Genomic DNA, 27,720 nt, shown 5'->3' with positions numbered 1-27,720 from the left:
TGGTAGGCATGTATGAGCCACTGCGTTTTGTATCGGATAGCTACCCCAGCGTAGTCCCGATCGTGAAAATACGACGTGCGATGGCCCTCTTCGTAGCTGCCGCGATTCTATCTGCTCTAATATGGTGAGTCAATCAGTGCCCACAGCCCCACGACCAACTACAAACGTCTAATCCCACTTGGCCTAGGCTTCTATACCGTGCATATCAGGTTTGTCAAACGCCCAACGATGTTTTGGTAGAAAAATTAGGCTTGGATATACCCCCCGCTCCCTCTGTCACCTTGGAAGAGATTACCGCCAGGATGATTCGCGTATCCTGGAAACTTCCGGATTTGCAACATTCTATTCACAAGCACCTTATCCAGGTCAATGGGATCAAAGGTCCGTCCTAGATACATTTTTCTAAATATGACATTGCAAATATATTAACTGTCATTACAGTTGGTGAGACAAAACGTTCGGAAACAGGCGTTACCATATCCAATCTCGCTCCAGGCCATATATATCATATCTGCGTCTCTGCCGTTAGCGCTGCCAATTTCCAAACATCAAGCTCGCTCCTTCATGTCCGTACAAAAACTCTGTCGATCTCCGATCCCCATGAAGATGAAGGGGAGGGTGGTCCAATTATTCGGGCTTACATCACTAGGCCGCCGGCTCCTTTGGTTTCACCGTCTTCCCCAGTGATGTTCAGGGACCACAGCAGCGGGCAGGTTCAGCGAAAACGCTCCACGGGGAACAGAAAATCGTTCCCATCTCCCAATACAGGCCCAGAGCATGCAATGCATACAGGCTCGGAAGATGGTCAAAAAGCCGGCGATGTTGATGATTCCGAGGAGGATCTTGCGCTGCTGGCCGAACGCCTCAAGGATTTACAACAGGAAAATGAAACTTTAGAAAAGCAAATCTGCATGGAAGAGAAGGAACATGAGCTAATGTTACGAGAAATAGAGGAGCAGCGGAACGAAGTCAGACAACGAGTGAAGGAGAAAGATGAAGCCAGTGGGGACCTCAGAAAACACGTCAATAGACTTGAAAGCATCAATCGTACAGTACAGAGCGAAAAGAGCAAGAAGGAAAGACTGTTGCAACAAAAGGAAGCAGAACGTCAAAAACGTAAGGAGGATATCATCCGATGGAATGAACAATTAGTCGTCCTGCATGGAAAAATATCTCGAGCGAAAGAAGAAAAAGCACAGATTGAGTCAGACGCTCTAAAACAAGTCAACGAGTATCGCAGCAAGATCGAACACGAACAGGCGGAAATGAAAACTCTAGATGAAGACATTAAAGTGAAAGGAAGTCGGATCAAGGACATGGAAGAAGAGAGACGCCGTCTAGAGGGTGACGATACCGATGATGGAAGAGAGCTTGATCGATTGGAAAAGGAAAAAGATCATTTTTGGGAAGTTAAATTGGGGAACCTGCGGACTCAATATGCCTCACTCATCAAAGTCCACTCTAAGGTTGGTCAATCTAACGGTCTCAGATAAGATTTACATTTTTTTTTTTTTTTTTAAAAAAAAAAAACTAACTGCAACCAGGCCCAGCAACAGTACCAAGAAGCCCAAGAGCGTCTTGGATGGGTTACCTCCCAGAAATCGAATTCCGGGGTTCCGTTTGGCCCTCTTCCTTCATTAGATTTGGATCTGACCCGCCGACCCAGTCTTCATCGTCGTACTCGTCATCGCAGTTCCCTTGTGAGCAACGTTTCGTCTCCCGTGAGCTATCATCTTATGGATACCTCGCTTTCCAATGCATCAAATTACCATGCCGTTGGAAATGGGTCACCAACATTTGCCCCCGGGCCGGCATTTTTCAACATTAACAATGGGATGACTATTCCAGACCCATCTAATCAGTCACCTGTCAATCGCATTGATGCTGATATATTAGCGAGCATTCCACCTATGAGTCCACGAGCAGATTCTCTTCTACCTTCCGATCTACTTGGCGACGAAGAGCAGGCATCAGCAGCTCTCCCTCCTACCCAATTTTCCAGAACGGCCGTTTTCGATAACCTGCTTCCCAACTCCCCCTCACCTGTATCATCTGGAAGCCGCCCTGAAAGTTTATTTACAAGTCCACGTGAAAGCCTAAACAACCTACCAGAGAATGCACTCAATTCCATGCCGGTGCCAAACATACCGTTAGCTCAAGAGACCTCTGAGAACGTACAAAGTGCATCTCGTCGGCTGTCGGGACTTCTTAATTTTCATCGTCAAAGGGGCAAAACCATGGTAGATGGACTACCCATGCTTGGGACTCTGAAACCCGCCCAGAGTCAATCGTTCCCACGAAATCTTGATGAAGGACTTGATCCAATAGGGACAAGACGGCGTCGACTTAGCTATACGGGCAACTGGGCGAACCCCGTAACAAATCTATTCCCGCGCAATGCAACCACTCATGTCACTAGTGATAGTTCGTCTGACCGGCTACCTGCGGGCCGCAGAACGATGTTCCCTAATTTCTTCAGCTCCGGGAAACTGGCGTCTGCAGCATCAAGCGCTCTAGAGAAACCAACGATAGACCGTTCTGACCTAGGCACTGGATATAACCAATTCAGCGCCAGACATGACCCTATAGATCCGTCTATACTCGGAACTGTTCGTCGCGGATCGTTGTCTCCGAGGCCTACGTCTACCTACTCGTTTGAGAATCATCAGCTTCCACGTCCTACTGCGGATAACTACCAGCCATTTGGATGGCCATCGACAGACAAATCGGGACATAGAGGTAATCCACTTGGCCTCGACTGGTCGTCTCCTACAGCTTGGTCCCGCAGCCAGTCCCGCCGGCCCTCCATCCAGTTTGGGTCATCAGGAAATTTACCATTAGGGTTGGCCGCTACCGACGTAGATTTCCTTGGGACCCCATACGAGCTACAACGACCAGTACAAGCTCCTATTGGGACGCGCCCACCATCATCTCACCGACCAGTCACACCAAAACTTAACCCGACAGCACCTTCTTTCAAAACTATTTTTGGCAAGAAATCCGAGAGAACGAAAGCTAAAGAAGGAGAATCTTCAAAGCCTCGTGACCACGATCTCAATGTCGAAGACAGCTCATCTCCAGAGCAGCGGCGTTCGAAAGACTCCCGTTCCAACCGCACATCTGCAGCTGACTCCTATGAATCCTTGGAACGGTTATCATCAGGAACACCTTCGGAAGCGGTAAACCCAAAGGAGTCATTTATCCAGAAGATCACGCGGAAGAGCAGCTCGAATAAGTTCAACATCCCCTGGAAAGATCGGGCTGGGTTATTTTTGAAGAAAGGCGACTCCTCGACTCAGGGCGACAATATCGATGAAGATGCCGCGACGTCGGACTCTCTACTCGGCAAAAGTGTTGATAGCTTATCTTTCAGCGCGGCATCCGCGGACAAGTTGAATAAGAGCAGTTTGGGATTTGGTTTCATGCGGAAATCCAAGAAGGAGAAGGCTGCTAGTGACTCTGGCGAGAAGGCTAGTGAGACTGGGGATGAGTATCTCTCTGAAGATGCCTAATGGCTGATAGCACTTATCTTACATTGCTTTTTCTCTGGGTTTTTGTTTTAGATTTCAGAGTCTGTTATTTCAGTTCTTTTGGTGGTTGGTTTGAGGACTGCTTCACAACAATTTTTCCAGGGGAACACATTTTGACCCGCACAATCGGAGACACTCGTTTCCATCATTTTTTTTTTTTTTTTTTTTTTTAAGATCTCAAGCAATTCAGATGGTCTTTGAAGCAAATCTACGAGAAAGCTTGAAAGGCTTCTTATGCATGTTTGTCGATGACAAGCAGAATGTGGAAGTGGCTGGAAATAGGATCAAATCATATGGTCCCACATTTCAGAGTATCAGGGCATCAACTAGGCGCATACATTCCTAAATAATTGAAGCCATTGTATGACCCACATCGCAAGCAAGATATGTAGGCAGACAAGAAGAGCTTCGTGCTATTTGCAAAGATAAAAATAGGATGCAGGTCGCGCTTCCCAGCAGATATCAGCCCTGGCATAGGATGGTCTTTCGATCAGGGCTCGAAGAAGATGGCCATCTACGTGATCCAGGTCAGGTTTCACCACGAAGCGGGCAGCTAAAATTCGGTGTCAGAAGAAGTGCCGTTTGTCATCTTTTGCCGGTGGTAGTCTCACATGACACAGCACCTGCGGAAAGATTAGTGTAATCATACTCTACAACCCATGGAGCTGACTGAAACGGAATCGTAAGCCTTCATACCTTAGCGGTCGCTCGAAGCTCAAAATCGTTGTAGCGTTCGCTTCTCGCGCTGTCTGTCATTGGGCGGGAGATAACTATTTGAATGGTGGCAGAATCTTCACCGCCCAGGGGTGTTTACCCATTCGCCGCCTCTCTGCAAATGAAGACCTGGATCAACTGCGTAGGTCCCTAGGAATATTGAAGACGGGATTGCACATTGGTTCTCCTCCCTCTCCAAACCTCCTGTATACATCTATATGATATGATGGCAAACTCAAAGTAATCATCGTCCCCCTGTATCTCAAAGATGAAAATTGATAATTGCTTGAAGTTGTTAACAAAACTCCCCCTCGCCCTCCCCCCAGGTACGAATATGTGAAGGCATTTGAACAGGATGACAATCTTCTTCCAAATACTTGGATTGTCGTCCGGATTGATGGACGAGGCTTCCATAGGTATGCGTTTCCGATTTTGTGATTTTCTTATCATTTATTCCGCTTTGTTTGCTCATACACCTGGACGCTGTAGAATAGGAGGCCACGAGCTGGAGCACTGCAAAGTATCCAACAACGCCTCCTTATTCCATGGAATGGAGTGCTGCTGATAGACGCAGACTTCCTCTCTGACTGTAATCATGTTATATCCGTCGTTTATTTTATCCTCTTTCCGGCTTGAGAGTGATCGTTAATTTTCTTCTCACGCTAACCCACCCCTCTTCAGGTTTTCTGGCCGTTACCATTTCCAAAAACCCAACGATGAACGGGCTCTCAATCTTATGAATACCGCTGCATGTGCCGTTATGAAAGATCTGCCCGACTTAATCATTGCGTACGGCGTTAGCGATGAATATAGGTGACTTTCCTCTAGGAATAGCGACTGATTTACTGCGAGGTCGTGAAATTGATTTATGTGTCTGAGAAGCTTTGTTTTCCACCGGAATTGTCAGTTATTTGAGCGGAGAGGCAGGTAAGTTGTTTATTAAAGCTGAACTTTGCACATTCCCAGCTCTCCCTCTGCGCTCTCCACCTCGCCTAGGCGGGAGCTGCTCTGTGTAGAACGCATTGGATCATTTTTAACCTACCCTTCTTCGCATCGACAGCAAGCTCGTAACTACAATTGTGTCAACATTTACCGCTCATTACATATATAACTGGTCATCGTTCTTCCCTTCTGCACCACTGGAGCCAGGATTTTTACCGACATTTGACGGTAGGGCCGTCCAGTATCCGAGTGTGAGGAATTTGAGGGACTATATGAGCTGGAGACAAGCTGACTGTATGTCCTCCGTTTATGAATATTTAACGTTTTAATTCTGTTTTATTCTACCTTTTCTTACTGAATCGGGTTGGCACTAACGGGAGAGATGCCCCGACTAACGACGGTTTGGCATCCCCTGTAGGCCATATAAATAACCTTTACAACACTACTTTCTGGAATATGATTTTGCGGGGTGGGATAAGTAATACAGAAGCAGAGAAGGAGTTACAGGTTTGTAGAACGAAAGACTCCACATTTTGTGCTTACCGCTGGCGGAAGGCTGTAGTTCTGGAAGATTACTTACAAAGAAGAAAATCAGGGGACGGTATCCGGTGAAAAAAATGAGATCCTATTCTCAAGATTCGGCATAAATTATAATAACGAGCCGGAAATGTATAGAAAAGGGAGTGTGGTATTCAGAGACGTAAGCGTTGTCTTTTTTTTTTTTTTTTTTTGCCCCAAAATACCCGTTTGGATGTCAAAAATCGAATCAAACGCTATTTAGATTGCACACTTATTTGCGATACAGTACGAAATACAACCCCAAACGGAGGAGGAAAAGGCTGGCGATGGATCTAATGAGGTCGAGTCAGAAACTGGAGAAGAGATACCACCGACCGAAATGACCAAATCTCAATTAGCAAGACTACGGAAAATACAGAAAAAGGCTACAATTGTTGTCAAACATATGGACATTATTAAGGATGATTTCTGGGAGCAAAGGCCGTGGATTCTATCTAATAAGCCGGGCAGACTGCCTGCGGTGGGTTAGTGGTTTCTCCTTCTCGCTATCTGCTAGTCGATAGAAAGTGACGAACAAACGCCTAGCGCATGGGGGACAGTATCATGAGATCTCATGTTCACACAGTGCAATATAACACAACCAAAATATAATATCATACCAAAAATTCCGAACCAAAATTGTATGTGCAGCATCCGTTTAAACAGGCCGCATGAAATCTCCAGTCCCCTATGGCAGGCTTTCAGCCACAGTGAAATTCAAATCCTTCTTGGGCCTCAGATTACCTTTCTCAGTGTGCTTCATCCATCAACCGGAAGATGTCCCGTCTGAGTTTTGGACCTCCGCAACAGTTCTCGAGCCCCGGTGGCATCGAGGCGTATATAAAAGCCTATAGAAAGCCAAGTAATTTTTCGATAAAACTATCCATAGTTTATCACTTCGTATCACGGAATTTCTTCCCACATTTCCTCCCGTTCTTCCTTGATTCTTTCTCCATGCGTTGTGATCCCCGCTGTGCCTCCTCCTTCTGCTCCTTCTGTTTCTTCCGTGCATTCTTATCATACACGGCATCCTCATCAGCCTCTTCAATAATCCCTTCTTCTCCAACTGCAGGAGAACCGGACTCCGAAGGTCCCAGTTTTTCCCACTTCTTTCGTTTCCTTTTATCTGCAGGCTTATCCACTGTAATTCCCTCTAATTTGGTGGGATCTTTTTCCTTCTCATTCTCCTTCTTCTCCTTCTTACTCCGCCTCCTCTTCTCTATAGATTCCACCGCCACCACTCCATCACCAGCATTTCCTCCCTCGAAAGGACGCTCCCCATCCCTCTTCCTCTTTTTCCGGCTAGTTTCCTTCATTAACGCTCTCTCTTCTCCCCTCTCCTCAGCATCCTCTGTCTCATTCCTTTGCTTCCTTTTCCTTTTCTTCCCCCCTTCTCCGGAACCAACAGAATCCCCCCCAACCCTCCTCATCTCCTCCTTCCCCTTAACATCCTTACCCACTATCCTATTAATCGTCCCCTCCAGGCCCTCCCCTTTGACAAAAAAACGATACAACTCGCTCGTCCCACTCGCGCCAAAGCCAGATCCATCAGAACTAGGCGTCGCACTCCCATCATCGCCAACACCCTTCAGAGCAGCCTCAAATCCGCGCAGCCACCACTGGTTCGTATAATCATGAGTGGTCTTCTTCCCGAGTCCGTGTGTGTTCTTCTTTCGTGAGATGAGGATAGGTTTGGTAAGGCCGAGGCCACCATGAGGGCCGGGGCGGCGAGTTGGGTTAAGTGGGTTGCCAGGGCCTGGCCACCCTTGGCTAAAAAGATATGCGCGGGCATCCATAGGTGGTTGCTCATGTATGATATACTCAATGATGTATGAGGAAGAGGAATAATGAGGTTCGGGTAAGCTATGGTGCCTGGTGCCTAGGTCTACCAGGAGTGGTGAGCAAACCAATTGGGGAAAGAGGTATTAAATAGAACGATGGCCCCTATTAGCTTATTTGAGATCGTGGCTATCATGCTCGTAATACATTTGACTGTGTTGTTATTGTTCTCTCGTTCTTGGATGAAAATTATCGTAGTGATTGCTTAGTCAGCTATCAGCTGGCTAGTTAACTAACTAGTAAGTTAAACGTCTCTCTTCCCGCCTCGGTCACCTTCCCGCCACCCTTCATTCAAATTTTGACAAGTCCAAATGTATATATGTTATAGGATTGACCCTTAGTCTGTAATCACTGTGTTAAGTTCAGCTTTATTGCATTTGCGGCAGGTTGGAGGTCTTCACTCTCGAGTCTTCAGATTTAAATCCTCAATCCCTTTTCTTTGTGAGCTCTAGCAGCCCTAGCTTATCCTTCGTAAAGCAGTTAGTATCCCTTCTGTAGTTGTATACATATGCAGTTTTTCCTTCTTTCACTTCTTCCTAGCTCTCAGATTTATATTTTAAGTTTATTATAAAATACGTTGGCTGCTTTTACTTAAATAACTATAACTAAAGCTATAGTTAATTAATTGACTTGTAAAGGTGTGAAGATCAAAAAACCTTACAAAACCTTATTAAGTATTTTATTCGCAGTATCCACTAACTAGTTAACTAAACATTTTAATCTTACTCATCTTGTCACAGAATCTTCGTGTCATTGATCAAATTGAATAGAAAGGTGCGAAAATATACACGGGTATCCCGCAAATTTGCTCTTGCATTTCCTCCTATCCATCTTAGCTAATCTGCATACAAAGAGCCGAAAAAGAAAGAAATTTGAATGTTTTTTTTTTTTTTTTTTTTTCCTTTTTGGCAAAGCAACGACACAAAATAGCAGAAAGCAACTCCAGCATCGGGCTACATTATGTGCGTGGGTGCTGAATCATCTAGGGATTATTTCAGTCTTTATTTTCCTTTCTTTTTTCTTTTCTTCTTTTTCTGTTTTTTGCACATTTTTGTCTTCCCTTCCTTTCTTGCATCCTCGGATCAAAGCGTTGCGAAACACCATTTTGCCCAGAAAAGAATACGACTTTGGGTTTGAAAAGGCGAGGGAAAGAACAACCAATCAGGCTAAAAGAGAACAGAAGGCTTAAAAGTAAATACACCCCACAGGGAAAACGCCAGATTGTTAAAAAGAAATAACCAACCGCCTGATAGAAAACCCAGCCATGCTGGATAGAGTGGTTTTGTTTTTTCGGTATGCAAGTGCTAGTTGACATGAAGTAATAATACAGCGATGTGCGGGAATAGGGAAGACCATCGCGAAAAGAAAAAAGGTAAATGGGAAAACCTCTCAGGAAAGAATAATGTCGAGTCTACTGGTGAGGGGATCTAAAAATAAAAGTGTTAGTGATATATTTCAGTGGCTTTCAAGGAATAAACAACTTACGTAGGACTAAAGGTTGGGGAAGTCGGGCTGTAACCAGGAGAAGTTGGTCCACCAGGTGAAGTTGGCGAGCCTGAGAAGTTCGGAGAAGTGGGTGAGTAGGTTTCTGGGCTGGTTGGGGACCAACCAGGAGAAGTGGGGGTATATTTGGGCGAGGTGGGAGAAGTAGGAGATAAATGTCTTCCAGTCGATCCTCCAAGCGCAGGGCTTGTAGGACTGTAGCTGGGAGAAGTAGGACTGAATGCAGGCGAGGCAGGACTGAAACTTGGTGATGTTGGACTGTAATTTGGTGACGTAGGAGAAAAACCAGGAGATGTAGGAGAATATGATGGCGAAGTTGGCGATTGCTGATAGCCAGGAGAAGTTGGGGAGTAGGCTGGTGACGTGGGTGCAAAAACGGGACTTGCCGGCGAAAATCCAGGGGAGGACATGAATCTGGGGCTCGTGATGCTCATGCCAGGAGAAGTTGGGGAGTATCCAGATGAGGGCGAGTAGCGAGGAGAAGTTGGACTGGTATTGAATGGACTGCTAGGAGAGTAGCCTCCACCGGGACTTCTCGCGCCGTGAGGACTGAAGCCACCGCTAAATCCAGGGGCTTGATATTCGGTGAATCCTGCAGGTGTCTCCGATCCAGCTTGTCTGATGGGAGAGAAAGCGGAGTCAGGGTCTGGTGTGCCGATATACATGTTGTCCTGTAGTGGGGAGTTGCTATCGTAAGGTGTTGCAGCTCCATCTCCGAGAAGACCTTTGCCATCCGCGGTCATCAGCCCTGCGTTGCTGGAAACAACTCCCATGAGCATATTCTGATCCAGGTAAACATCAAACTCTCCGGTACCAGCTGGGGCCATTTGGCCCAAAATCAGATTCTCAGATACACCACGACAGTCATCCAACTCAGCAAATGCAGCGGCATCAAGTAGAATTTCCACTGTTTCCTCGAAAGAACATCTCATCAAAGCGCCAGTATCAGCACGATTGATACCATGCCTAGTGACGGCCATAAGGAAACCTCTCGAAGTCATGACATCGACAAGGAGGGCCAAATGACGGTGATTGACATATGAACCATCGAAGGCGAGCACCTGCGTCAACTCTCGCAATAGGGCGGTTCGAGTAGCTTCGATACCAAATACTTCAAGAATCTCAACGAACTGATTGGAATATGTGCGAGTTGTATCCACTCCAGGGATAGTCAAGACTTCGCCAAGCGCTGACCCGCTGGTTTCGAGAACCCACTCTTTACACAGGGGGTCTTCACTGCTTTGATGCAGAGATCCATCTTCTAAGACGCGAACTCGAGATTTCTCGTTAATGAATGCACGTTCAATACCCGCCACACCTCGTAGAGTAAGCGTATCAAGCAAATGGCCTTCCAACTTCTTCAGAGTCACATCATACTCGGTATCATCATCGTCATCTTGCTTTGTGTCCTGGATTTGACGGATACGAATAACCTGCTCATCAGCATTATTATCACTGAAGATAACTGCAATGTCTTGAGGATATGCGTCTTTTATCCTCATTGCGACGTCTTGGACAGTAAGATTTTTATCGAGAAGCTTCGGTCGGCTCAGAATAATTCTGAGTAGCCATTTGGATTGACGGCTTGAATCATCTGCGACATCTTCAGGGATAATGAAATACGATTCAACCATGTCACGATCCGCTTCAATCACAGTAGATTGAATGTCAGGGTCGTAGTAGATCTCCGTTGCTTCAGTAACAGATCTCAAGCTTGTATGTTCAACAACACTACGTAATTGCTTGGCAGATTCCTTGTCCATTGCGCGACTAGAATCTTGATAGACTGTCATGGAGGGAGTCTTGATATGCGTAGCCACATTGAGAATTTCCTTGAGACGCGGTACACCGAGGGTAACGTTCTTGGACGACACACCAGCAAAATGGAAGGTATTCAAGGTCATCTGCGTTGCCGGCTCTCCAATTGACTGTGCCGCCAAAACGCCCACCATTTCACCTGGATTTGCCATAGCTCTGGAGAATCGATTTTCGATGGCTCCTAATACGTGTTGGAAGGCGAGTTTGTTAAGCGAGTATTCCGTGACAAGTCTCCGGAATGCAAGGCGGGAGCGGAGCTGAGCCTTAAACAGTAAAGTAGCGCTTTCTTGAGCTTCACGAGAGATTACATCGTCACCACGGACAACGACAAGGCGATCCAGCAGTGCTCTAACTTGAGGAATGACCTCCGCCGGATGCAAATCACTAATTGCGCCTTCACGAATTCTAAATATCGTTTTAGCGGACTCAAGAATTCGCTGCACATTAATTGGCAATTGCATCATCTCGTCATCTTCCTTGGCCGCGGCTCGCATGAAAGCTCGGTCCTTCAAAAGTTGTTCCCATTCCTCATCAAGGTACGTCTGGACTTCGATATCGCCAGCAATTTCAGTGGCTTGCTCTAACACATTCGGTGAGAGAGTTCTTTCAGGATCCATCAGATCAACTCGGAATCTCTCACGGAACTTTTCGTCTGAGCATTTAATAATATCGACGCGCTGATTCTCAATATGCGCTCCATCTAGACCATCCTCTCCGTACAGAAACTGAACCACATCACCGAGTGAGTTACGAACGGTACCGTCATATTTAACCATGACCTCCTCAAGAGCCTTAACAAGCTTCCGCTGGATGTACCCAGTTTCAGCTGTTTTAACAGCAGTATCAATGAGACCCTCACGACCAGCCATGGCATGGAAAAAGAACTCGGTGGGAGTGAGGCCTCGGAGATACGAGTTCTCAACAAATCCTCGAGATTCTGGCGAATAATCGTCCTTCGTGAAATGCGGCAAGGTACGGTACTTGAAACCGAACGGAATACGTTTTCCTTCGACGGATTGCTGGCCAACAACAGCAGTCATTTGAGAAATATTGATAATCGAACCTTTTGAACCAGAACGCGCCATTTGGACAGCGTTGTTCAAGTCCTTGAAGCTCTTTTCTGTCTCCGTTCCAGCCTCATCACGGGCATTGTTCAGAGCGCGGGACACCTTACTCTCGAATGTCTCACGGACATTCATACCTGGAAGGGGCTCGAGAGTATTATCCGTTGCGCTGGCTGTGATCTCATCAACTTCCTCCTTTCTCACACGAACTGCGTTTTCAATTTTTTGGATCGTAGGAAGATCAGGAATCGTGTCACCAATTCCAATACTGAAGCCATGGTGAAGTAGCCAGTAGTTGACGACAGTTTGAGCGCCATTAAAGAAGTTCATCGCCGTTTCGGGGCCATACTCATTGAAAATAGTATGGATGATACCCCCACCAGTTGCTCCAACCGTTTTCTTGGAAAACATTCCGTACATAAGCTCGCCTCCGTGTACCAACACTCCACCATCAGCAGGTGGTGAGAATTTCTCCGAACGGGGAGCCCGATCACGATCAACTCGAAGAAGATTTAGACCAGGGGGAAGAACCATGCTAATAAGCTGTTTCCCAGTCCATCTTGGTCTGGGTTTCAAAATAGCTGGTTGAGGAATTACACCATCCCAGTCTGGGACCCAAAGCAAAATGTTCATTACCTGCTCCTTTGAAAGGAAAACGTCACGTCGACAAATCTTGTAGATTCCACAAAGGGTATCCTGTACAATGCCCATCAACGGACCATTACGTTGGGGGGATACTATTTGTAAAGGCACCATGCACAGTTGACTGAGCTCAGCACGAGCTTCTTCGCTTTGCGGAACGTGCAAGTTCATTTCGTCACCATCGAAATCGGCGTTGTAAGGGGTAGTGACGGACAAGTTCAGGCGGAATGTCGAGTAAGGCATTACGCGGACGCGGTGAGCCATCATAGATTCTTTGTGCAAAGACGGTTGCCGATTGAAAAGGATCACATCCCCGTCTACGATGTGGCGCTCCACTCTCCATCCATACTGTAAGAAGTTTCTTCCTCCTCCACCTTTGTGATGGCGCAAGTCAATGCGCTCACCGGTGCTGCGAATAACGTAACGGGCTCCTGGATGAATATCCGGGCCATTGTCAACAAGCTCCCCTAATTTAGCAATGTTGAAAGGAGTGACGACCTCGGGGTAGGTCAAAGTCTGCGCAATGCTGATAGGAACTCCGACTTCGTCCAAGGACAGATTCGGATCACCCGTAATAACAGTACGAGCCGAAAAATCAACACGTTTTCCCATCAAGTTCTGACGCAGACGACCTTCCTTCCCCTTCAGACGGCCGCGTATGGCCTTGACAGGTCGATTTGACTTTTGCATTGCTTGTGGCTGTCCGGCAATATCATTGTCCATATACGTGGCGACATGGTACTGCAGCAGGGACTCAAATTCTCGCACCACGTGCTCAGGAGAGCCTTCCTGTTCGCATCTGGTAACATTCTGATTCGCACGTACGATCTCAGCCAGTTTATATGTCAAATCATCCTCTCCGCGCTGACCGCTTCCACTTCCACCTACGAGAACACTAGGACGGACTGGTGGAGGAGGGACTGGGAGAACGGTGATGATCATCCATTCAGGTCTCGCATAATCGTTGCTCAATCCCATCAAACGAACATCCTCTTCAGAAATATTCCTGAATATATTCAACGCCATCTGTGGCGTAATTTGTCGCTTCTCGGGCTGTTGGATATCCATGTCGTCCATCATATCGCGATTCTTGTTAGGCTTCCAAGTTCCAACCAAACTAATACCCTCTTTTCGGATTTGTGGCTGCATATTTCCGCAACCACCGTGGGAGCGCACAGGCTTCGAAGCTTCTTTCGAGAAAGGGTCGTCATCATCTGGGGTAGGATCAGCTTCGCAGATTAGGACGTCTTTAGATAGTCTCCAGATCGCATCAAAGCGTCTCTTCGGATCGCGGAAACGGAGCGCTTCCAAATACTTCTGGTCGTTCTGAATTGGTGAAAAGTGTCAGCAATGAGTGGTAGCTTGAGATCTGCCATCCCCATCAGGGATGACTAACCGTATTGGCCTTGATCTTTCCACAGTTATGGCAAACAGTTTCCAACAGTTTCTTGATCTTAGTCAGGAAACCTGTTGCAGGCGTTAGCTTTAGGTAGTCCAAGTGCAGTTAAGACTTCACATAAGCCTCACCAATATGGAAAACAGGTGTGGAAAGCTCGATATGACCAAAATGCCCAGGGCAGTCATTTATTCCTTCTTCACAAGTGGCACAGCGCCAATTACGGTCAATGGTACCGAGACGTGGATCATTCAGACCTTTCTCACGGGGGCGTTGCCGTTGCTCGTCCTGTTTGAGCAGCTCCCATTAGTTCTGCAGGTCCCAGAAACAATTCCAAATAAAAAATATAAAAAATATAAAAAAAAAAACATTTGCAGGTGCACCAACCATAGTCTCTGGATACTCCACATGGACCACACTCATCCGCTTGATCTCCTCAGGGGAGAGAAGACCAAACTGAATCTCCTTTATCGTGCGCAGCTGCGCCTTGGAATAGGGGAATTTGACAGATGCCATGGTTGCGGTGGATGACAAACGTGAAGAAGTTTGAAGGGGGAAGGAAGTTGACAACGGGTGAGGTGAGGAAAATAGCAACACGGGTTGAAGATAACGGTTGCTAGGTGGTTAATAGTCGACTGAGCAGTGTGAAACCCGTCCTCCACGAGAAAAGTAGTGCAGAAGACAGCAGAGTCAAATGCTAGGAATCATCAAAACGACCACTCTGGTGATGAAAAGGACCGTGATGGCTGGCCTTCGCCGGCCTTTTGGCAGACCCTGCCGCGAGGGCGCCTTCGACCCGTGCAACACACTTCGAACGTGATTTCCAGGCAGAAAAGAGGGTAGTCGTTGAAAATAAAGTATCAGGAGACGTCAAAAGGGATACCGCGATGCAGAACACGATATCTCCTGGTGGTGTTGATGGCTGGGGGTGATGTCTGGATGATGAATGGATGATGAAAGGAGGTTGTGTTGCTTGTTGTTGAGAGTTGCCTCTCACTTAGCCCTTGCACTTTAGCCTGAGTTTTTTCCAGAGCCGCATCTTCTGCGCTAGCGACCGGCCCAACTATTACCCACCCACGCTAGCCTGTAACATGATATCTTGGCATTGCCCTTACCCACCTTCGGAGTGGCAAATGCGCTTGTCTTGGCAGGAGATGACTCATTTAAGATACAGCGCAAGTAGTTTGGATGCGTTTTAGTACTTTTCTAGTTAGACTACGCTGTTTTGGGACTAGCGCCGTAAATTTTGCACCTCTCAAACCATCAGGAGCATTAGATAAGCTCAATCGGAGGGCCGTGAGAATCCCCACCAACATCAACGGGCGTCAACCAAAACAACTTATTGAATTACTGCCGCCAACAATGACGCCGGCGAGGAAAACCCCTCAACAGCCCAGTTACTCGCAGGCTGTATCCTTGTCCTGGTTGACCAAATTCCCTCGATGATTTCGTGTTCATATTGCCAATATTCAAACCACGACCCACCATGAATCTCGCCCTAATCGACCCTTTCGTCCTCGCGCAAGACTATCCAGATGCCCTGACAGGCAACCTACGTGTGTTCTTATACCTCAAAAATTGTTTCTCATATATTGCACTATTAGTCTAATAATATACCCCTCTATAGGCAGTGGACATGCTACATGTTTAAGATTCAATCGTAAGGGTGACTTCCTGGCCTCTGGACGGGTGAGCATCTCTGATATAAGAACCTGATATAAAAACCAACCACATGCGCCATGCAACTAAACTCTGAGTTTAGGTAGATGGCACCGTCGTTGTATTCGACGTGGAGACCAATGGTGTAGCACGAAAGCTACGGGGGCACAGCAAACAGATTCAATCACTAAGGTATGGTAATCTTTTGTTCAAATGGGAGGCTCCAATGGAACCTAACGCGCAACAGCTGGTCAAGAGACGGTAGATATTTGCTCAGTTCCTCGCAAGACTGGAAGTGTGTGTTGTGGGATATGAAAGATGGCACCCGCGTGCGAACTGTCAGATTCGAAGCCCCCGTATACATTGCAGAACTCCACCCATTTAACCAGTATGCGATCCGCCCCATATCCCACATTTCTCCCAAGAATTAGCTTTTGTTCTAACACACATGCCTCGTAGCTGGCTCTTTGTCGCATCGCTATTTGAAGAGCAGCCAGTTCTCGTCGATATATCCTCTCCACGGCCAGTTAAGCGCATCCTACCATCCGCTCCCCTTCGACCCCAGCTCTCCGAAGACTCAAACCCAGCAGTGGCCGCAAAACAAGCCGCACAGGACGCGAAACATTCAACCTGTGTTACTATCTTCACCGCATTAGGTAACCACATTATCTCAGGCACCTCCAAGGGCTGGATCAACATCATCGAAACTCAAACGTGCACCACAATTCACTCAACCAGGCTTTGTAACGGTGTCATTATCCTCCTCCGCCTTGCCAATAACGGCCGTGATCTGCTCGTTAACAGCTCCGACCGCGTTATCCGCACAATAATCATGCCCGACCTGTCCCAGCTAGGCGTCAGCCTCGATCCCTCCGCCATAAAACTCGAGGTTGAACACAAATTCCAAGACGTAGTCAACCGCCTTAGCTGGAATCACGTCGCTTTCTCATGCACGGGGGAATTCGTCACGGCTTCCACCTTCATGAACCACGACATCTACGTCTGGGAACGTAGCCATGGCTCTCTCGTTAAGATACTCGAGGGCCCCAAAGAGGAGCTTGGTGTAGTGGAATGGCACCCCAGCCGTCCAATGGTGGCAGCCTGCGGTCTCGAGTCCGGATGTATATATACATGGTCAATAGTGAGCCCGCAAAAATGGTCTGCCCTAGCGCCGGATTTCGCCGAGGTAGAAGAGAATGTCGCGTACGTTGAGCGCGAGGATGAATATGACATCCACCCCGCAGAGGAAGTGCATCAGCGTCGTCTAGATTTGGAAGACGAGGAGCCGGATGTTTTAACCATTGAGCCGGTTAAGGGCGAAGAAGAGGAAGATGGGGGTGCATTACATGCTTTCCGCATGCCTGTCTTACTCGATATAAGTGATAGCGAAAGCGAGGATGACATTGTAGCTGTGGGGCCTGGTACGATGCGGAGAAGAAGTCCCGGTGCTTGGAAAGATTCGGTTAATAATAATACTGGTGGTAGTAATGGTGGTGAAAATGGCCTTGCTGCTGTTACGAATACTGGGGCGGGCCGGGGGGGTCAGAATAAGGGTCGACGAAAGTAGGGAGAAGGAAATAATTAGAATCATGGTGTACCATGAACGACTCTAGACAAAGGGTCTATGCATGCACATCTACCTTATATCAATTAGCGATCCGGAGTTTAAATAGGCGTTGATAACTTTGATGATTATTGTTGAATTCTTTACATTTGTCACATTGACCAGTATCTGTAACATTAAGGGCAAATAGTATAATTGGGAGCCCTTTTACATGTACAAGTCACATTCATAATATTGAAACAGCTTTAGTCTTCTTTTCCCACTTTCTGAGAAGACATGGAATATATATATCGTTATATATAAATATTTCACTTTGCTTGGCACTTCTTGAACTGAAGCCCCAACACCGGATCGAGACGGGGGGTCCTACGGCTCGAGATAACAATTTCAAAGCAGCAGATTTGATTTCAAATTTCCCATAAATAATATGCGGGCAATAATAAAATTCATCTCGCCCAGCTCTTGAAACTACGTCTTTACCTTACTCAACAACCAAAAAGCAAAAAGTAGACAGGAGGGAAACGATAGAATATGGAAAAGCGAAGTCTGAGCACTTTCGCTTCGTTACAGATTTTAAAACGCTGTGTGAAAACAAGTGAGAGGAATCGAGGCAAATTTTAACCGGCCAATAACTAGTTATCGCTTAGCGCCCGACAAAATGGGAACCGGAAAGCCAATTGAACAAAGAAAAACGAAACGCAATACTAAGTATTTTAAAAACAAAAGGAAAAAAAAAAAAAAGAAAAAAAAAATGGGGGGGAAGAAGAAGAGGAGGGCTAAATAAAGGAACAGATGGAAGTTTGCTCTGTTGTTCTGGCTTCTCTTCCTTGAATGGAGGGTTTGGAAAGATAAATAGAAATGGCATTGGGTATGAGAGACTTCTTTTTAACCAGTTTTGAAGAATTTTAATCATATTGTTTTGTACATGCAAGGGAATAAATTAGAAGACGTATGGTAAGTCGATGAATATACTTCACTAAACAGGATGGATGCCAGAGAGGAATTATAGAATGAGGGATGAACTATATACATTTATGTGCAAGCTATGCTATGTTTGAAGAATAAAAAGAGATTAAATGATATAGAAAGTAGATCAAATCATCGTAAGAAAAGTGCTGCCATATAGAGATATGATGAATATCAAGATCCCATCTACAGCTTATGAAACAAGAAAACGAAAAAAGAGAGAGAGAGAGATAACACAAAGCAGTGACACAAGCAAAAATATAAACAAAAAATCATGTAACTATTTTTTCCCTGTCACCTTTGCTGTTTTCCCAAACCGATCTATGTGTGTATCATCATAAAAACAAATTTATGTTGCTCATGCCCAGAACATGGGAAGGGGAAGCTGCATAAAAATAGCGTTAGAGGATAAAGTTGGGAGAGCTAGGCCCAACGGAAGGACGACGGAAATGGAAAAAGTTCAGGGCACAAGAAGTAAATAAGAGCCAATTTTTTTTTTTGGGGTCAAAACTCGTATGAAAAGGGTATGAGAAAATGTCTCGTGTTTTGGGGACGGATGAGGAACAACATATTTCCCATGCAAGTCACAGAAGAAGTAAAGGGAAATTCGTTATCGCACAATGTTGGTCGGCGGGCAATTATTGTGTTTTGTATATATCGGACAAATCGTTAATCTTGCTTAGACGTCGAGTTGACCAAAGCGAGAGAAATTTCAGGCTGCAATTATTTTGGCATTGTGTGTCCCCGTCCAATATTCCGGATTCTTCTCAGATATCGAGAGATGCATAGTGTTTCGAATTTGATAACGAGCCCGGCAGACCACCGACTTCTCAAGGGCCATCTCAGTTTCTGTGCTAATAAAGGGTCGGAAGGCCTCCGCTGTTTCGAGACGGCAAGGACTGTTGAACAAGAAAGATGGCAAGTTCGGAACGTCGTGCGCCAAATGTCTGTAGAGCAAGAGTTGCGCGTGGTCAAACTTGCTCGTGCTGAAGGAAGGTGTATAAGAACTACCTGCAAAATGGGGGGGAAACAATGTGGGAAAAAAAAGTATATGTTATCGGACTGGGTTGTCTGGCCGCCTGGCAGTATATACATGCAAGAGATTGTACATCCGGTGCTGTTTATCAAACAACTGTGTTCTTACTTCTTGGGCTAAAGAATCTATTTCTTCGACCGTCCAATGTTTTACACGGAAGAGAGGGGCCAAAATGAGAGCATATATGCTCTTCGAGAAGGCAAAACTATGCCATTTCCCAACGTCTTTTTCGTACTTATCATCGGGCCACGTGTTCAGCGGTAGGCCAACCATATCGTGCTTCGTGTCCACAAAGCCTGCTTCTTTCAACATATGGGTGGTGCTGCGGTTATGTGCGATCGGTCGGTTCGCCTCATTTGTTGCGTCTTTTAGGTTTTTGTACCATCGAGTAAGTGGCTGGTCAGGAGGAAGCCCGTCATGGCAACGCGGTTCAAAGTCGACTTCCACCTGTTCGAAATATCCAGTCCCAGGACGAAGGTGCTGTATAACCTTCTGGTATAAACTAGGCCAATTCGACACACTTCCACAGCCCATCTGGAGATGAATCATATCCCATGGCTCCTCCCCAAAACTCCAAGGACTCTCGAAATCTCGAGGGGCCAGAAAGTTACAATTCGGCGGACGCTCACGAGGCTGCATCGCAGTTAGGTCTATTCCTAGAACGTACGCATGCGGGTATTGAGCGGCCATATCCAATGCCCATATTCCCGTTCCACAGCCAAGATCTAGTATTCGAGGGCCTTGATCGACAGCTATTGGCGGGCCACTCCTTAAATTGCTCATGGGCGGTAAGGCATTGCTGATTGGAACAGAATGCAGAGTCCTACGAGCCGCTAAAAGCATTCTATGGAAAATATCCAAGCGATCCTGCTCTGCCTCATCGCACGGATACATATATATACCTCGGCGAAACTCGTGATACTGCCGTCCGTTCTCCTCGTAGCTGGCATTCCCGTTCGGGTTCTGATCCATGTGTCTATGTCCAACAAAGCGCTTGTCAGTAATGCAGATAAAAGCCCAACCAATATAATCACCAAATCACACAGGCACCTGGCAACTGTGGATAAGCAGTTTATATACATTTACCCCACCGCGGGAAACGGTTAGGACGACAAGGGTTTAAAAAGAAAGAAAACACCAAGAAAACGGAAGGATACCCAAAACTGATAGAACATACGCAGAAGTAACATTTCCGAGTGTTTCATGTTGTGGAGAGGGGAAGGCGCCTTTTCTATGGGTCTGCCTTTGTGGTGCGAGATCGGTGAGGGTGGAAAGGTCCATGATAGTTTTGCTGGGGTGGCCGGGTAACTACCGTCCAATGAGATAAGGATAGTTGGTATGTCAAACGGGATCTCAACAAGTTCCCTGGAATGCAAACGACCCACGGAAAGAGGGTGTGACCGGAGAGGAGAAGAAGCCGATCAAAGCAAGGGTGAAAGGGAAGACTGTGTTGACTCTAAACCACACATGGAGCATCAATATATCTATTATCATTTACTGTGGTGCAGAGAAGAATGGGGAACAGCACAGCATCGCCAGCGTTATGGGGACGCGTGCAGAGGAGTTGTCGCAGCACTGCTTGGGACGAGGATAAGTTGGAGGGACAGAAATTGGAACAAGAGCCGAGACAGAGGGTGCCAATTGGATGGTCCTTGGGCAACTGGGCGAGTGGCTGGCGGGAGAGGATAATCACACGCAGTCGCCTGGTAGAAATATGCAGCGAGAAAAGGGTGGGATGGGGATGGAACGATGGCACGCGGTACGGCTTGGTACAGGTTACGGGACAGACCGTACAGATGGAACCAGCTTTGGGCTACATGGAAGGTATCGTATGGTTCTGTATGGTACGTAGTATTATACTGGACAGCCCGGGTGGGGACGGCCCCGCCAGGAGAAGGAGAGTGAGCAGGGAAGAGGCCGCGGAGGATTGGCGAATAAACCAGGAGAGGGCAGCCAGGAGCCAGGAGGGAAGACAATAGGGGGAGGAGGCCTGGAGGAAGAATCGAAATGTTGAAGGCATCTTAGCTGACACCGATTTATGAAGACGATCGAGAAAACACCTGCTCTCATTGACAAACTTGGCATTAAGGAGAGGCTTTGTTATCACAACCATGAGGCCAGGATTCCAAACCAGATGCACGATGAAATTATTCCAGGATTGGTGATAAGAGAGTGATGGAGACGATACACATAGGTTCGGTCAGGGGTTGAGCCTGACAGCGCGGAATTAGCTATGTAGTCCATGGATCCTGCGAACCGTGGTCAATTTCAACAATATATTCTAATACGTAAAATCTCATTTGGAGGGAGAGAAGAATTCCTGCATCCCTCCCCACACAATGGCACGAGGCAGCCAACATCCAGAAACAAGCGAGAACTCTCACAATTATCCGGGTCTGGGGTATCAATAGCCCGTCCTTTTTTTCGCTAATGCACAAATCCCCACCGTCATCCTAACACCAGAAGCGAAGCAAATCGGAGAACGAACCAATTATTATTATTATTATTATTATTATTATTATTATTATTATTATTTTAATGTTTCCCCAGGAAATTGATATCTGCTGCGAATGAGAACCAGAACAAACTAATTTTACCAAGAGGGAATTGATTCATATCATTTTTGAGTCATTGTTTAACTAACTACCGCAAGGAGGTGACTAACGCGATTTAGGTCAGTGTATTGCATGCATTAGCAACTTCTCAGGGAAGCGATTGGCTGACGTATTTGGCCGGAACAAAATCTCTAACAGTGTGAGCAGCCGCAGTTTGCTGCCACTATCAACGAGGAAGACAGAAACATCACCCGCCCGCCAGCCTTTCACATGCAGTTATGTATCATATCAGCGCAGTGGCCCCCATCCAAAATCCCGGTGGAGTGGTCATTGGTTGACGCTGGTAAAGTTATGTCACCACACCTCCGCTTGATTTTCTCTGTTGGGGTTGGGCATGTAGGCATGTATACAGGATGATACAGCTAGTACGCCAAAGGGGCAGCAGCATATATGCAGTCCTCGGGACTGACAGTTGAACGTGGTTTTTGAAATTCGGCTGGAAAAACATCCGGCGTGGGAGCCATACCTTACCCTCTCTCTGCAACTAAGGCAGTGATTTAACATTATTTCTCCGGTCCTTAACCTTAAAATAACCCTAACCCTAACCCTAACCCCAATCTACCTGCCCCGGATATTTATTTTAGATGGAGTTGATTATGGTTTTAAAAAAGTGGGCATAACCTATAAACCACATTCGACCTTTTTTAAAACCATGATCAACTGTAACCGCTATCAACATATCATTGAGCGGAATGCGCGTTGAGGGACTGAAATCCATTGCCCAAACAGGGGAACATGGTGGTCCCGTTGAATTTCGAGCTCTGGAAAAAAAAAAAAAAAAAAAAAGAAAAAGAAAAAGAAAAAAGAAAAAGAAAAAGAAAAAAGAAAAAGAAAAAAGAAAAAGAAAAAGAAAAAAGAAAAAAGAAAAAAGAAAAAAGGCCGCCGCTCGAACATTCCCCGACCTCAAGAGTGGCTGCCACATCCAGCAGGGTTCATTTTTTCAGGCAACCATATATGAACTGTGCCTTTGACTTCTCGACTCTGTCAACCCTTCCAGAGGCTTGAATGCCAAAGTTTTGCCCAGGTGGTTCGGAAGAAGCACTGCCCAATACTATGGAAACTTGACCTCCAGTCCAACATGCATAGAATTTGGTGCACTGACTGCTAACTGTGGATTAGTGGGTCTTGCCGGAAGTCAAAACGCCCCTTCGCCCAAACGACGATCATGCATATTCTCCAATAGTTGTAGTCTGACAGCGTTTCTATCTTCAGCTTTCGGGGGCAGGAATTTGGCTAGGAATAAGTTGTGATGTATGCACTGGCAAGAACACATATCTATGAACAGGAGTACATTTGGAGTAACTCTGGAGGGTGTTGCGACCGTTTGAGTTCCGATATTTCACAAAAACATGGTGTCTGTTGCCATGTTATTTATTATAGTAAGTTTCTCTCGTGAAGCTAGCAGTGAACATGTTGGGCATATGTGGCCCCGGGCTGCCGCCCCACCGCACGTGATATAGTGTATATTAGATAGCTAGCTGGGCCTCCCAATATGAGAGATTCAACCATCTCACAGAACTTTACCAGCTCTTGTGACTTGGCTTGGGCACCTGACCCAAGTACCCTGGTTTCTAAGAGCAGTGAATGTTGACGTATCAATTCCGGGGATATTAACTTAAATTATTGTAAGTTTCTCTGAATTGCGCCGATTTTGTGAAGTGGGTTATATAGCGTGGAAAACGCCCGCTGGCTGGCGCGTATGATAATCATTCGAGTCTCTAGCCATGCTTCTGCTCACTTTTAATTGTCTCATGAAAGCCTGTGGGAGCCTTGTTAAACAAATTCGAAAGAACAATACCACGGTCCCCAGCCGTGCATTATGATTGACAAGAGAAGAGAGAGGCCAGGTACGGCACTGACACAGTTAATATTTCCCTTGCTCGAGCTTTCTTCTCGTCTATCACCACCCCCTTAGGGGAAAAAAATTAAAGACCAAATGAATGCTAGAGATCAGCCGCTAATACGATTCTTCAACCACCAATGTTCCCCAGTATTTCGGCTGTGATTAGAAAATGGTAGAACCTCTTCCTTGCATCGCGGAGGAGGACCTTTGTGGTATTTTGTGTACTCTTCTCAAAGATAGAGTCCATCAGACATGGTGGTCTAGTTTTATTGTTGCTAACAAGGTTACAAGCCATTGCAACACTTAGGGCGATAGTGTGGGGTTAACCCTCTTCTGGATGGAGGACAATCTTCTCGCAGCATCGCTTGGAATGACAGAGGTACGGAGGTTGTGGATGATATGGCCGTCATTACCATCCAATCAACTCGTCTTCCCTCTGCCCTTCGAAGGAGAAGAAATGATGGAGGTCACGATGAAAGAAGTTAAGTTGAGGTTGAGGTTGTGCTGATTGACATCACCAGGAAGATGGATAAATCGGCGATCCCCAGCCATCAATACCTCTTGGTACGCCCCACTGATCGTAGAGTACAACTGTATTAAAACCTCGGTACATTATATACAGACCGGTACTTTGTCCAAGGCGCACAACCGCAATCCATCCAACGCTGCGTTTAACGAATCTACTCAAACCGATAGCCTTGGCTGGTTGGCAGGGGTCTCCACATTGGCTATCAGTGAGAAACTCGCTTGCTGGGTGGCTTTCCGTCCCAACGTGTCGGATCACCAATCAACGCTAAATGCAGCGGACCGCCAATGGCCCCAGCGCCCTGGCTAACCAGCTCATGGTTCATTGAACCTGCAGAGGTTTGTGCCAAACATTCTGATTACCAGTACTCGGTTCGATACTCCGGATTGATTCATTAATACAGCTAGGTATCGCCGTTTCCTTCAACGATACGCTCCAACCCAGGGAAACTTTCGTCCAAACTTACATTACCGCTGTATGAACGGTAGCGAAACCGTATATGCGGTATGATTACGTACATTTACATTACATGGAACACATGCATAACGTGCTGTGCCCAAGTAATAATGTCAACCGGTGAGACTGTTAAGAGGTATCTTGTACGGAGTACGGGATGCTTGCATGTTAACTCAGCTATATCATGGGAGAATTTGTGACCTTCCAGCAATATTAATACAGTTCCCTCGGGCTGAGAAATCCAACAGCGCCTAGAGCTTCGGCTGCATTGTGTGGACTGACTCGAGAAAAACCAAAAAGACCAATTTTTTTTTTTTTTTTTTTTTTTGCCCTTCCAGTCAGGTGATCATTATATGTGACAATCAACCCCTATCCCAGCTATCAATCAACAGACAAAGTTCATGCCAGCCTGGATATATTGAACGGATTATTCGAGTCTTGAATGGTGTGATGTCAAATGGCCTCCCCATCACAGCAACTATTGCACCAGAAAGGCCAGTCATCTCTCTCCCTTCCTGCTGGAAGCTACATCTACTCTTTGTGTCAGAGTGGTGATGATGCGTTGGTCGCGATTTCATCGGATAACTCGCTACGGCGCTTTGATCGCCAGACATTAAACATCCTTCCTGACGGGATTTTCGAAAACATCCATCCCGGTCGAGGTGGCGGGGTGACTTGCGTTTGTGAGGTCCATACCACCACGTTTGGAGGGAAGAACCTGATTGCTACTTCGGGTAGAGATGGGACGATAAAGCTGTGGGATGTCAGGAATAAGAGGACAGATGCAGCCGTAAAAATCACTGCAGGTAAAACAACGATAATTTAACAACTCATGCCTAGGCACCGTTCTTAGCACCCGTTTCTCCCATGTCCTAACCCCTAGCACTCGATACTCCATGAGGATTAGTTCTCTGCCGCTTCAATTTTTTTTTTTTTTTTTTTTTTTTTTTTTTTTTTGGAGGGGGGGTTATAGCTACCGTTTTTTAACTATCTCAACCCATGAGAAACTTCAACGTTCAGCAGACATTCAAACACTTGACACTTGATATAGCGCTGATCAATACCTTCTGCAGATAAGTCGGCACCTATCACCGCACTTGCCTGTAGCCTAGATCCATGCACAATTGTCGCTGGCACCGAATTTGTGTCATCACAATCCTCAGTGATATTTTGGTAAGTTAGTTAGGTTCACTGTACTGAACCCTTGTCCTTCGAGGCTGAGGTAGCCACAGCTTCAGGGGAGAATTGGGCTATTATCAGTTCCTTGTTACCTCCCCCCAGAATAAACCTGTATCAAATCATGGATTTTTACGTTGTCATTGCTGTGGCGGTTTGGTGTAAAGGATATATGCTGCACGAACCCCTCCTACCCATTTATTGCATAATACACGCACTCTGTCTCGTATAGATTAACCAACCATTTTCAGGGACATAAGATCTACTGGACAGCCCCGTTTGCAATACACGGAGAGCCACAACGATGATATAACTGAGGTAATTTAACTTTGCTCCCGTGTTTTGTCATTCAACCACTGATATCTTTTCGTTTCCCCTTTTACGTTCGTTCTGGGGTCTGCTGTTGGCAGCAAAACATTTACAAATCCCCCTCGATTTCCCCCCCTCCCCTACTGATCCATTAGTAGTTGCAATTTCACCCTACTCGACATAATATCCTCCTATCGGGAAGCACAGACGGACTAGTCAACATCTATGACACAACCATTTCGGACGAAGACGACGCCATTCTACAGGTCGTTAATCATGGGTCGATCCATCGAGCTGGTTTCCTGGATGAACAGGCCATCTTCGCCCTAAGTCATGACGAGGTCTTCTCAATCCACCCTTTGAACAATCCCAGCGAGAACGCCCCAGATCCCGCAGCTATCCAGTTTGGTGATCTCCGTCCTGTACTACAAAATGATTATGTTGTGCAGGTTCTTAATGGACATGGGGGTACATTTGTGGCCTCCGGGAAAACGAGGTTTGAATCCGGTTCCCCTTGAATTTTCTTTTTCCTTTCTTGATACCCTCACGAGCACTGCACACAGGATCTTTTGTCTGTGCTTCCTCACAGAATATTCATTCCCCCCTCATTTTCTTTGTGTGGAGGAACTATGTCGAATTTTGTGCTGATTATTTATCCAAGTGAACAACGGTTCGACCTCACACCCTTGATCTCGTCAGCCAAATATGACCTCGACCTCTCCAAGAGGTGGATAATGCCGGGGGCCCATGGTGAAGAAATTATTCGATCAGTATTGCTTGATGATAATGTGTGTAGAATGAACTCTTTTGTTTCATTCACATTTCTGTTATCCGTATTTTCCCGTGCACTCTTGTCACGCTGCTGGAATCTGATTCTAACAACCAAAACAAATCCACAGTCAAAAACGATTTTCACCTGCGGAGAAGACGGGCACGTCCGTGCGTGGAAGCTCAACGAGAGAGACCAGGAAGAAGTCAGGCATTCACCATCGGAAGTTCCCAGCAAGCACACTACGCAGGAAGACATGGCGCGAACGAAAAGTCATCGATCGAAAGCCAAAGTTCGTAAAGAGAAACGGCAAAAAGAGCGGGGATTCAAACCATATTAAGTTCTCACCCAACTTCTCTGCATGCGTCCTGCTACGCTTTGCCCTTTCAATAAAAGTTGGTTTTAATCGAGATGCACATTTGGCTTTTGCGCAGCAAATAAAAACGTGGTCTAAATTCCGTTCGCTCTTCATTGTCCCATCTGCGGCTGACAGCGGGAGATGAAGGTTATTTTTTTCATTGCCCTTTCACCTGTAAAATAAATGACAAATGAGAAAAGGACAACAGAGAAGAAGAGATTCTAAAAAAGGGTTTGATTACCCAGGGTAAAAAATACCTGTCTTCAAATTTTAGACAAACCATGATTTTACTCTGATTGTTATTACTGGCTTCCTGCAAATATTTCGGCCCTCATCCCCTTAAACAGCAACCCTCCCATTCTCAAATAAACCCTGGCAAAATGAAAATACGAGCTGCAGTCATATCTTAACAATTTAAAAAAACAAAATAAAAATAA

General features: G+C 46.2%; 9 protein-coding genes across 9 annotated transcripts; 6 read left to right on the top strand and 3 right to left on the bottom strand.

Moving 5' to 3' along the window:
• Positions 1-8: 8 nt before the first annotated feature.
• On the top strand, positions 9-3,512 carry PAAG_05400 (fibronectin type III domain-containing protein; the record flags this gene model as incomplete). The annotated part of the gene is made up of 4 exons (XM_015845567.1): positions 9-124; positions 188-381; positions 442-1,466; positions 1,545-3,512. 4 exons carry the CDS (start codon positions 9-11, stop codon positions 3,510-3,512), a joined length of 3,303 nt encoding a protein of 1,100 aa, XP_015699793.1.
• Positions 3,513-4,008: 496 nt separating this feature from the next.
• Positions 4,009-6,234, top strand: PAAG_05399 (hypothetical protein; the record flags this gene model as incomplete). The annotated part of the gene is made up of 9 exons (XM_015845566.1): positions 4,009-4,110; positions 4,218-4,450; positions 4,571-4,660; positions 4,926-5,057; positions 5,127-5,171; positions 5,305-5,480; positions 5,605-5,693; positions 5,782-5,886; positions 5,992-6,234. The coding sequence occupies 9 exons, from the start codon at positions 4,009-4,011 to the stop codon at positions 6,232-6,234; spliced, it is 1,215 nt and encodes a 404-aa protein (XP_015699792.1).
• A 403-nt stretch (positions 6,235-6,637) lies between these two features.
• PAAG_05398 (hypothetical protein) lies at positions 6,638-7,540 on the bottom strand (the record flags this gene model as incomplete). Its single annotated transcript, XM_002792623.1, has 1 exon — positions 6,638-7,540. The coding sequence occupies one exon, from the start codon at positions 7,538-7,540 to the stop codon at positions 6,638-6,640; it is 903 nt and encodes a 300-aa protein (XP_002792669.1).
• A 1,524-nt stretch (positions 7,541-9,064) lies between these two features.
• On the bottom strand, positions 9,065-14,522 carry PAAG_05397 (DNA-directed RNA polymerase II subunit RPB1; the record flags this gene model as incomplete). Its single annotated transcript, XM_015845565.1, has 4 exons — positions 9,065-13,936; positions 14,007-14,077; positions 14,138-14,294; positions 14,394-14,522. The coding sequence occupies 4 exons, from the start codon at positions 14,520-14,522 to the stop codon at positions 9,065-9,067; spliced, it is 5,229 nt and encodes a 1,742-aa protein (XP_015699791.1).
• A 970-nt stretch (positions 14,523-15,492) lies between these two features.
• On the top strand, positions 15,493-17,232 carry PAAG_05396 (Set1 complex component swd1; the record flags this gene model as incomplete). The annotated part of the gene is made up of 5 exons (XM_002792621.1): positions 15,493-15,562; positions 15,634-15,695; positions 15,769-15,857; positions 15,913-16,053; positions 16,125-17,232. The coding sequence occupies 5 exons, from the start codon at positions 15,493-15,495 to the stop codon at positions 17,230-17,232; spliced, it is 1,470 nt and encodes a 489-aa protein (XP_002792667.1).
• Positions 17,233-19,249: 2,017 nt separating this feature from the next.
• PAAG_05395 (methyltransferase) lies at positions 19,250-20,512 on the bottom strand (the record flags this gene model as incomplete). Its single annotated transcript, XM_002792620.2, has 2 exons — positions 19,250-20,207; positions 20,409-20,512. The coding sequence occupies 2 exons, from the start codon at positions 20,510-20,512 to the stop codon at positions 19,250-19,252; spliced, it is 1,062 nt and encodes a 353-aa protein (XP_002792666.1).
• A 233-nt stretch (positions 20,513-20,745) lies between these two features.
• Positions 20,746-21,210, top strand: PAAG_12032 (hypothetical protein; the record flags this gene model as incomplete). Its single annotated transcript, XM_015847576.1, has 1 exon — positions 20,746-21,210. One exon carries the CDS (start codon positions 20,746-20,748, stop codon positions 21,208-21,210), a length of 465 nt encoding a protein of 154 aa, XP_015702801.1.
• A 3,004-nt stretch (positions 21,211-24,214) lies between these two features.
• On the top strand, positions 24,215-24,524 carry PAAG_05394 (hypothetical protein; the record flags this gene model as incomplete). Its single annotated transcript, XM_015845564.1, has 2 exons — positions 24,215-24,253; positions 24,312-24,524. 2 exons carry the CDS (start codon positions 24,215-24,217, stop codon positions 24,522-24,524), a joined length of 252 nt encoding a protein of 83 aa, XP_015699790.1.
• A 604-nt stretch (positions 24,525-25,128) lies between these two features.
• On the top strand, positions 25,129-27,265 carry PAAG_05393 (hypothetical protein; the record flags this gene model as incomplete). The annotated part of the gene is made up of 6 exons (XM_015845563.1): positions 25,129-25,477; positions 25,745-25,844; positions 26,099-26,165; positions 26,315-26,652; positions 26,818-26,944; positions 27,056-27,265. 6 exons carry the CDS (start codon positions 25,129-25,131, stop codon positions 27,263-27,265), a joined length of 1,191 nt encoding a protein of 396 aa, XP_015699789.1.
• Between the last annotated feature and the right edge of the window lie 455 nt (positions 27,266-27,720).

Source organism: Paracoccidioides lutzii (assembly GCF_000150705.2).
Source record: "Paracoccidioides lutzii Pb01 unplaced genomic scaffold supercont2.14, whole genome shotgun sequence".
Lineage (NCBI taxonomy): Eukaryota > Fungi > Ascomycota > Eurotiomycetes > Onygenales > Ajellomycetaceae > Paracoccidioides > Paracoccidioides lutzii.
Note: the sequence above shows the minus strand (reverse complement) of the source record. Positions and strands in the feature narration are given on the sequence as shown.